An 11,203-nucleotide genomic window follows, 5' to 3' on the forward strand; every position below is an offset into this window, starting at 1 on the left:
ATATCTGGAATCATTCCAGCTGATTATTCTCACCACATCTGGAATCATTCCAGCTGATTATTCTCACCACATCTGGAATCATTCCAGCTGATTATTCTCACCTCAAACCTTTAAATCTGACATCTGGAATCATTCCAGCTGATTATTCTCACCACATCTGGAATCATTCCAGCTGATTATTCTCACCTCAAACCTTTAAATCTGAAATCTGGAATTATTCCAGCTGATTATTCTCACCACATCTGGAATCATTCCAGCTGATTATTCTCACCACATCTGGAATTATTCCAGCTGATTATTCTCACCACATCTGGAATCATTCCAGCTGATTATTCTCACCACAAACCTTTAAATCTGACATCTGGAATCATTCCAGCTGATTATTCTCACCACATCTGGAATCATTCCAGCTGATTATTCTCACCACAAACCTTTAAATCTGACATCTGGAATCATTCCAGCTGATTATTCTCACCACATCTGGAATCAGTCCAGCTGATTATTCTCACCACATCTGGAATCATTCCAGCTGATTATTCTCACCTCAAACCTTTAAATCTGACATCTGGAATCATTCCAGCTGATTATTCTCACCTCAAACCTTTAAATCTGACATCTTGAATCATTCCAGCTGATTATTCGCACCATATCTGGAATCAGTCCAGCTGATTATTCTAACCACATCTGGAATCATTCCAGCTGATTATTCTCACCTCAAACCTTTAAATCTGACATCTGGAACCAGTCCAGCTGATTATTCTCACCACATCTGGAATCAGTCCAGCTGATTATTCTCACCACAAACCTTTAAATCTGACATCTGGAATCATTCCAGCTGATTATTCTCACCACATCTGGAATCAGTCCAGCTGATTATTCTCACCTCGAACCTTTAAATCTGACATCTGGAATCAGTCCAGCTGATTATTCTCACCTCAAACCTTTAAATCTGACATCTGGAATCAGTCCAGCTGATTATTCTCACCTCAAACCTTTAAATCTGACATCTGGAATCATTCCAGCTGATTATTCTCACCACATCTGGAATCATTCCAGCTGATTATTCTCACCTCAAACCTTTAAATCTGACATCTGGAATCATTCCAGCTGATTATTCTCACCACATCTGGAATCAGTCCAGCTGATTATTCTCACCACAAACCTTTAAATCTGACATCTGGAATCAGTCCAGCTGATTATTCTCACCACATCTGGAATCATTCCAGCTGATTATTCTCACCTCAAACCTTTAAATCTGACATCTGGAATCATTCCAGCTGATTATTCTCAACTCAAGCCTTTAAATCTGATATCTGGAATCATTCCAGCTGATTATTCTCACCTCAAACCTTTAAATCTGACATCTGGAATCAGTCCAGCTGATTATTCTCACCACATCTGGAATCATTCCAGCTGATTATTCTCACCACATCTGGAATCATTCTAGCTGATTATTCTCACCTCAAACTTTTAAATCTGACATTTGGAATCATTCCAGCTGATTATTCTCACCACATCTGGAATCATTCCAGCTGATTATTCTCACCTCAAACCTTTAAATCTGACATCTGGAATCATTCCAGTTGATTATTCTCACCACATCTGGAATCATTCTAGCTGATTATTCTCACCTCAAACCTTTAAATCTGACATCTGGAATCATTCCAGCTGATTATTCTCACCTCAAACCTTTAAATCTGACATCTGGAATCAGTCCAGCTGATTATTCTCACCACAAACCTTTAAATCTGACATCTGGAATCATTACAGCTGATTATTCTCACCACATCTGGAATCATTCCAGCTGATTATTCTCACCTCAAACCTTTAAATCTGACATCTGGAATCATTCCAGCTGATTATTCTCACCTCAAACCTTTAAATCTGACATCTGGAATCAGTCCAGCTGATTATTCTCACCACAAACCTTTAAATCTGACATCTGGAATCATTCCAGCTGATTATTCTCACCACATCTGGAATCATTCCAGCTGATTATTCTCACCTCAAACCTTTAAATCTGACATCTGGAATCATTCCAGCTGATTATTCTCACCACATCTGGAATCATTCCAGCTGATTATTCTCACCACATCTGGAATCATTCCAGCTGATTATTCTCACCACATCTGGAATCATTCCAGCTGATTATTCTCACCATATCTGGAATCATTCCAGCTGATTATTCTCACCACATCTGGAATCAGTCCAGCTGATTATTCTCACCTCAAACCTTTAAATCTGACATCTGGAATCAGTCCAGCTGATTATTCTCACCACATCTGGAATCATTCCAGCTGATTATTCTCACCTCAAACCTTTAAATCTGACATCTGGAATCATTCCAGTTGATTATTCTCACCACATCTGGAATCATTCTAGCTGATTATTCTCACCTCAAACCTTTAAATCTGACATCTGGAATCATTCCAGCTGATTATTCTCACCTCAAACCTTTAAATCTGACATCTGGAATCATTCCAGCTGATTATTCTCACCTCAAACCTTTAAATCTGACATCTGGAATCATTCCAGCTGATTATTCTCACCTCAAACCTTTAAATCTGACATCTGGAATCAGTCCAGCTGATTATTCTCACCTCAAACCTTTAAATCTGACATCTGGAATCATTCCAGCTGATTATTCTCACCTCAAACCTTTAAATCTGACATCTGGAATCATTCCAGCTGATTATTCTCACCATAAACCTTTAAATCTGACATCTGGAATCATTCCAGCTGATTATTCTCACCTCAAACCTTTAAATCTGACATCTGGAATCAGTCCAGCTGATTATTCTCACCTCAAACCTTTAAATCTGACATCTGGAATCAGTCCAGCTGATTATTCTCACCACATCTGGAATCATTCCAGCTGATTATTCTCACCTCAAACCTTTAAATCTGACATCTGGAATCATTCCAGTTGATTATTCTCACCACATCTGGAATCATTCTAGCTGATTATTCTCACCTCAAACCTTTAAATCTGACATCTGGAATCGTTCCAGCTGATTATTCTCACCTCAAACCTTTAAATCTGACATCTGGAATCATTCCAGCTGATTATTCTCACCTCAAACCTTTAAATCTGACGTCTGGAATCATTCCAGCTGATTATTCTCACCTCAAACCTTTAAATCTGACATCTGGAATCAGTCCAGCTGATTATTCTCACCACAAACCTTTAAATCTGACATCTGGAATCAGTCCAGCTGATTATTCTCACCACATCTGGAATGATTCCAGCTGATTATTCTCACCTCAAACCTTTAAATCTGACATCTGGAATCATTCCAGCTGATTATTCTCACCACATCTGGAATCATTCCAGCTGATTATTCTCACCTCAAACCTTTAAATCTGACATCTGGAATCATTCCAGCTGATTATTCTCACCTCAAACCTTTAAATCTGACATCTGGAATCATTCCAGCTGATTATTCTCACCACATCTGGAATCATTCCAGCTGATTATTCTCACCTCAAACCTTTAAATCTGACATCTGGAATCATTCCAGCTGATTATTCTCACCACATCTGGAATCAGTCCAGCTGATTATTCTCACCTCAAACCTTTAAATCTGACATCTGGAATCAGTCCAGCTGATTATTCTCACCACATCTGGAATCATTCCAGCTGATTATTCTCACCTCAAACCTTTAAATCTGACATCTGGAATCATTCCAGCTGATTATTCTCACCTCAAACCTTTAAATCTGACATCTGGAATCATTCCAGCTGATTATTCTCACCACATCTGGAATCATTCCAGCTGATTATTCTCACCACATCTGGAATCATTCCAGCTGATTATTCTCACCTTAAACCTTTAAATCTTACATCTGGAATGATTCCAGCTGATTATTCTCACCACAAACTTTTAAATCTGACATCTGGAATGATTCCAGCTGATTATTCTCACCTTAAACCTTTACATCTGACATCTGGAATGATTCCAGCTGATTATTCTCACCACAAACCTTTAACTCTGACATCTGAAATCATTCCAGCTGATTATTCTCACCACATCTGGAATCATTCCAGCTGATTATTCTCACCTCAAACCTTTAAATCTGACATCTGGAATCATTCCAGCTGATTATTCTCACCACATCTGGAATCATTCCAGCTGATTATTCTCACCACATCTGGAATCAGTCCAGCGTTCCACGAACCATGCTGGGAATGATGAGGAGAATGAACAACAGGTGGGATGATTGGCAGCAAAAAGCAGGATGAAACTACAACAGCAGACATATGGGGGATATTCTACCACATAAGACAGGAAGCACGAAGCCAAACAGCCAAACTCAGTCCATGGCAGTTTGTTCCCAACAAACCGAACAAGCAGTTAAATTCCCTGTTAAATTCATGGTGTAGTTTCACACCGTGGCCACCAGAGGGCTCTCACTGCCTCTGTTCATGCTCAGGATGTTTCCTGAAGGGACATCAGAACACGTGAGCCCTGCGGTTCTGCTTCAGCAGGGTGATATGGTTCTGGATGCTGCCCCCTGCTGGTCACAGCCGGACCTGCAGCTGCTGTTTCACCCTGACTCATCAGATCAGCTGCTGCACCTCAGCCAGGGGATCTCCTGCTGCTGCTGACTGAGACCTCAGCGCTGATCCGAGGCCTGTTTTCAGGCCACAACACGCTCCTCTCAGAGGGCAGCAGCTGTTTTTAGGAGTACATGCTTCAGCTGTTGCTCAGAGAAGGTTAACGTCTGTCAGCAGCAGGAAGCTAAACAGCATTTAACTCCCAAAAACGTCCTTCTGCTGCTCACCAAAATTAGAGGTGACCTCAGAGGTCATTTAACTCTTTAAGCACGAGGTTTTTATCAAAATCAGAAGCAACAGGGGCGAAGATTTCCCAGCCGGCCAATGAGCTGAAGAGAACCAGGCTGAGAACCAGTTGATGAGCGGCACATTGAATTAAAACTGTTTCCTGTGAAAAAGTTCACCAGAAAGTAGAAACCAATGAGACCTACTGGAGCGTTGAGTCCAGGATGTTCCCTGCCCTCGTACAGAGCCTGGAGGGGGCAGAGGGGCTCCGATAATGTGCTCTGCAGTCTGGTTTCACTCAGGAAGGTTCTGACACACTGTTGGACCGGACCGGCTCTGAGGGAACCGCTGTTCATTCCCAGCCCTGAAGACGCGGTTGGTTTCGGTCCCGAAAGGTCAGTGGTGTCAGAACCACAGCCTGGGTCAGAGGTCAGGTCGGGTTCATGCTGCTGGAAAAGGATGTGAGGGAGTCTGGGAGCAGCTCTGCACCCCCGCTATTCTTAGCACATGACGGCGGGCCTCAGCCTCGTGCACGAAACCAGACACCAAGGTCATTTACCACAGACTGGCTCCACGGAGCAGTTGGGCTTCGATTTGAGGCGGTTCTGAAACGTTGAGAGAGGCTTTAACCACAGTGAGAGACATTCTCATTTTATTAAATACAGATTAAGTTCTGAGAAACACCTGGGTCCACGGCCCCTAAAGGCGCTGCTGCTCCACGGCCGACCTCTGGTCCCGCTCTGGAGAGAATCTTCCTCACCTCCTCATCTGACAGGTCCGATAGCTCTAATCAGGCTCTGAAACCCGAGCCGCTTTGCAGAGCAGAAATAACGGCCAGGCCGGCTAAACAAGGCCAGGGCGCCTTCGCTGCCAGGGTAAAAATAGGACACCAGAGCGCTGATGAAGCAGACACTTTATTCAAACTTTAGTTACAGCCACAGTTACAAACACAGCAGCAAATAAACCTACACAGAAGTAGAAAAAGTACAAAAGGCCTCCCAGAGGCTCAGCCAGACTCCCCCTCCCCGAAGTCCATGCAGGCCAGCAGCGCCTCCACCTCCTGCGTGTCCACACTCAGGTGCTCCATGCTCTCGAAGCCAGGCTCCGGCCTCTGCAGGTGGGCGGCCTGCGCCGCCTGCTGGGCTTCCTCCTGCAGCTGCCTGGCGGTGAGCAGCAGCTCTGCGGCGCCGCAGCTCTGCACGCGCTGCTGCAGCTTCTCCTGCAGCTGCTGGCACAGCTGCAGCTGCTGCCGGTACTGCTCCCCCAGCGCCCGCAGCGCCGCCACCTTGTCGCGCTCCTCGGCGCTGATGTGCTCCAGCAGCTCCGCCTTCCGCTCCTCCAGGAGGGCGTAGAGCAGGTCGAAGCTCTCCCCCAGCCGCCGCCGCTGCCGCTCGCCGTTCTCCTCCAGCAGCCTGCGGGTCTCCTCCATCTGCAGGATGGCGGCCTGCACGCTGCTGTTGCCCGCGGCCAGCAGCTCCACCGCCGCATGCAGCTCGCCCTTCTTGCTCTGGTAGACGGTGTGCAGGGGGGACACCTGGCAGTCCTTGTGCTGGCCGAACACCTTGCACATGGAGCAGGTGGGCGTCTGGCAGCTGACGCAGTAGATGTTAATGCGTTCTTCCTCGTGCTCCCTGCACAGCGGCTCCTTGGTGTCCTGGTCTTTGAGGGGCGGGTCCTCGGCCTGTTGCCCGCTGCTCTCCTGCTGCTGCTTGTAGATGTCGATGATGTTCTCCACCAGCAGGTTCCTCTGCAGCCCGTACACGCCGTGGCGGTCCAGCACCACTTCGAAGCGGCAGGTGGGGCAGCGGAAGGTGCCCCCGGAAAAGTGGTAGGGGTTCTTGGACTCGTACAGGTCGTTGGCGCAGGTGCGGCACAGGTTGTGCTGGCAGGGTAAGATGACCACGGGCTTGGTGAACATGTCCAGGCAGATGGGGCAGCTCAGCTGCTTCTCCAAGTTCTCCATGGCGCCGAGTGGCCGCACCAGCTGGCCGGTCTGGATGTCCATGGTCTGTCTGCGCATTCTGGCCCCAGAAGGCTGCGGCAGCGGCTTTATACCCGGGGAGGACCCGCCCCAGCTCCACCCCCACCCCCACCCTGCTGCTGGTCACACAGATCAAAATAACCTCTCCAGGCTGCAGGCCTTCCACAAGAACACGCTGCATGTTTACTCTGCCGAGGACTGCGTCACGTGACGCCTCTTCACCTGTCATCACCTGCTGCCACGTGGGTTGTTGTTGGAAGCTTTGGAATAAACAGGAAGCAAGCAGCCAGCCTGTGGTAAACAACACAGCTGCTCTACGGCGAGTCAGAGGGGTCACAACTCAGCAGCTTCTCCATGAGGCCCGGTGCACTCAGGATGCCACAAGGGCTTAGACAGCGCCACCTGCTGTTAGAAAAGCGTCCAAAATGGCGTCTCACCTGCTGCCCCAGCCAATGCAGGAGGAAACAACAACCTCACAGATGCTGTTTGTTTGCAGCCTGGAACAACATGTGACATGTTGTGGTCACAAGATTTAAAGTGGGGGTGTTGTGAAACATCCAGAGAGCAAAGACGGACCGAACCCCCGAAGGTTTAACCTTTAACCTTTACAGCTCCAAATGTATTAAATAATTAAGGTTTTAAGGACCAGATTACAACAGGCTGCAGATTAAAAACAGTCAGAGAAAAATACTGAGCATGACCCAAACTTTAAGAAGGGAGTTAAATTATCACCTAATTTGCATGTGGTGACATCACTGATGACATCACACTGGATTTTCAACATTTCCACGTTTTTCTTTCCTTTTTTTCCTTTTGATCCTTTTCTGAACTATGAACAAAGCTTTTCGAATATATTCTATTTTTCATGTTTTTCTGACACATTGGTTTCCATTCAGACCCCCCCCCCCCCATCTACCTCCACCTTTTCCCTGTCATCACTATCTGGTTGACCCGTTGAAATCGTCTGACAGCCAACGTAATTCTCGTAAACTTTCAAATTTCTTAATTTTCAGGCTCATAAATAGTTAAATATCTATATTTTAGACTGATCTGAAACCCGATCAAAGCACAGAACTGTTTTTAGGCTTCAGCCAATCAGCCGGCTGCACGGTTGTTACCGTGGAGATGGAGCACAGCTGATCTCTGAAGGTAAACAGAGATCAGCTGTGTTCCATCCCTCTTCTTCTATGGTAGTAAACATCAACGGGTCAGATCACTCTCTCCAGGGCTGTGTCCGAAATCAGTTCACTCAGCAAATGTTGCCAATACAGTTCATTGATTCTCGGAAATATATCCATAGGAATGTTTAATGTTTCTTTAAGCTCCGAGGTTTAATAAAGAAAACTTTTTTTAACAACAAGATTACAGAAGGCTGCAGCTTAAAAGCAGTCAAAGATTAAATGAAACTGTAAAATACTGAGCATGACCCAAACTTTATGGAGTTAAATTATCACCTAATTTACATGTGGTGACATCACTGATGACTGAGATTTGAACCAAAACATCTTCTCTTGTTAAATTTTTTTATTAATTTTCTCTAAATTTCACATTTTGAATATGACCTTAATTAAGGGGATAATTCAGATAAAACATGTCTGCCATCTAGTGGTAGTGAGCAGAAACTAGATTTGATGTTAATGTGTGTGTTTTATTCATGATGGGGGCTCTTAAGAGGTTAAAAAGAGGTCCCAAAACTTGAATCCATCCTTCAAGTCCTCATAAACCAGCACAAAGCTGATGACCATGTCCTGGTACTGGTTCTACCCGCCTGGAATGGTTTTACAGAACTTTCCAAGTCAGAAAAAAGGTCACAAAAGTCTTCCAAAGTTTCCACAAGGTGTGGAGTCACTGGTCCGGGGGACTTTTTCCCAGGTCTGGGAAGTTGTCCCGACAGGAAGAAACCAGCACAGCTGACAGGAGATTCTGCTGGTTCCAGGAAAAGCCAAAAGCAAGACGCCATCATCCATCAGAACAGTTCAACGTGGACAAAGTTAAGGCTGCTGCCGCCTGCAGCAAGTGAGGAAAGAAAGATCAGAGGGATCAGCTGCCATCTACCAGTGGTTAGGAGATCTGCTCTGACTGAGTTCATGTTGGAACGCCGCTGCTGTCCGCCGCCACGGCTGGTAACTCGGACTCGGAGGTGTGTGAGGCCTCCATGAGTCTGGTGAGCCCCGTCTTGGAGGAGTACTTGAAGATGAAGGCCTTCATCAGGTCGTAGCGGTAGTTCCTGTTGAGGAGGTTGTACAGGACCGGGTTGATGCAGCAGTGGACGAGTGAGAAGCACTGAGTCAGGTGCAGCGCCACATCCAGGAAGCTCTCCAGCCGGCAGCTGAAGGGCAGCACACTCAGCAGCGTCAGGGTGTCCAGCAGGAGGATGGCGTGGAACGGCAGCCAGCACACCAGAAACACCGCGATGTAGGCCAGGAGGATCTGCCGACTGGTGCGCCGCTCCCGGTCCGAGCTCGGAGGGATCGCCGCGGCCAGCAGCAGGTAGAAAACGGCAATGACGGGGAAGGGTACAGCGAAGCCGAGCACAAAGAAGCTCAGCTGGACGCCCGCCATCCACTCCCTCGGGCTGCTGGGCGGGTACACCGGTCGGCAGACCACACCACCGCTATGCGTTGACTTTACTGCCTGCAGGAAGTAGATCTCAGGGATGGAGGCTACCAACGCCGCCAGCCACATGCCAACACAGACCAGCCATCGCACCGCCTTCCTCCTGCAGCCGCCGGGGGAGTTGGCGAACAGTGTGACGGACAGGAAGCGGTCGACACTCATGCAGGCGAGGAAGAAGATGCTACCAAACAGGTTGACGCTGAAGATCAGGTGCGTGAGCTTACAGACGGCCTCGCCGAACGGCCAGCGCCCGCCCTGCAGGAGGGAGGTCACCCAGACTGGCAGCGTCGCCACCACGCACAGGTCGGCCGCCGCCAGGTTCAGAACGTACAGGTGCATCTCGTAGCGGTTCCTGTCGGATTGCAGGTTGACCCAGACCACTGAGGCGTTGGCAGCAAGGCCAACCAGGAAGATGAAGATATAGAGAACGGAGAGGATGTAGAGGAGGGCGGTGTGGCTGACGGCGCCCGAACACATCAGCGTCTCCACGTGGGACAGGTTATGGTGGTCGGCCGTGGTCAGGTTCAGCTCCTCCCACAGCTCCATGAGCTCGCTGAGGTCGTTGCTGCTCAGGCTCATGATGGAAAGGCTCCACCTGGAATACAGGAACAGACGAGTGAGAAAGCAGCAGGTTCTGGACCAGGATCTGGACCAGGATCAAGAGGGTGACGAATATTTGGGTTCAGTCCTTCTAACAAACCATCAGTAAGTGGAATTAAAACCTTCCAGTTGTCCTCCTCGGCCTGCCGGGCATCATAGATCTACCAAAGCTCCCGCCAGGTGTATTAACGAGTAGCTGATTAACGATGTCTCCATCAGCTGATCAACCTCTGCTGACCCTCTGCTGACCCTCTGCTGACCCTCTGCCTGCCGACCCTCTGCTGACCCTCTGCTGACCCGACCGCACACTCTGACACACCAGATGGTCGCCGGACATCTGACCGGAAACGGGCCCGACCCACAGAACAATGAGCCCAGTGTGGTCTGTACGGAGTCTGTCTGCTGGGAGCCATAAACTCTGCAGATCAATGAGAATCATGGATCTCTCCAACACAAGGGAGACGTTTAAACTGTGACCAGCAGTGCATCGAGTCCTAAATCTGGGTGTGTTGAGGTAAAACTGCAGCCTTTCCTGTGGGTGACCGGCGTTCTAATCCTGACCCCCTCATGGAAGGTACTGCCTCCAGTAAGGGTCCTTGGAGCAAACCCCCCCAAGCTATCTGCCCAGCTGGGATATGAGTGTGTCGCTTTGGATAAAAGCTTAAACACAAATCTGCCCGATCCTCTTTCTGTTTCCTTCCAAGTAGCCAGACAGTCCTGTAACCTTTAAAGTGTCCTGATCAATAGTTCTGCAGCTTTCTGAAACCTTTAAAGTGTCCTGATCAATAGTTCTGCAGCTTTCTGAAGCCTTTAAAGTGTCCTGATCAATAGTTCTGCAGCTTTCTGTAACCTTTAAAGTGTCCTGATCAACAGTTCTGCAGCTTTCTGAAACCTTTAAAGTGTCCTGATCAATAGTTCTGCAGCTTTCTGTAACCTTTAAAGTGTCCTGATCAACAGTTCTGCAGCTTTCTGAAACCTTTAAAGTGTCCTGATCAATAGTTCTGCAGCTTTCTGAAACCTTTAAAGTGTCCTGATCAACAGTTCTGCAGCTTTCTGAAACCTTTAAAGTGTCCTGATCAACAGTTCTGCAGCTTTCTGTAACCTTTAAAGTGTCCTGATCAATAGTTCTGCAGCTTTCTGAAACCTTTAAAGTGTCATGATCAATAGTTCTGCAGCTTTCTGAAACCTTTAAAGTGTCCTGATCAATAGTTCTGCAGCTTTCT

General features: G+C 47.4%; 1 protein-coding gene and 1 pseudogene across 1 annotated transcript; both read right to left on the bottom strand.

Moving 5' to 3' along the window:
• Positions 1-5,725: 5,725 nt before the first annotated feature.
• LOC140289317 (E3 ubiquitin-protein ligase TRIM63 pseudogene) lies at positions 5,726-8,297 on the bottom strand (annotated as a pseudogene).
• Positions 8,298-8,391: 94 nt separating this feature from the next.
• On the bottom strand, positions 8,392-10,745 carry ackr3b (atypical chemokine receptor 3b). Its single transcript, XM_072379256.1, has 2 exons — positions 10,081-10,745; positions 8,392-9,975 (listed from the first exon to the last, which is right to left on the bottom strand). The coding sequence occupies exon 2, from the start codon at positions 9,957-9,959 to the stop codon at positions 8,850-8,852; it is 1,110 nt and encodes a 369-aa protein (XP_072235357.1). The 5' UTR covers positions 9,960-9,975; positions 10,081-10,745; the 3' UTR covers positions 8,392-8,849.
• Between the last annotated feature and the right edge of the window lie 458 nt (positions 10,746-11,203).

Source organism: Leuresthes tenuis, unplaced genomic scaffold, assembly GCF_036924035.1.
Source record: "Leuresthes tenuis unplaced genomic scaffold, fLeuTen1.0.hap1 SCAF_1, whole genome shotgun sequence".
NCBI lineage: Eukaryota > Metazoa > Chordata > Actinopteri > Atheriniformes > Atherinopsidae > Leuresthes > Leuresthes tenuis.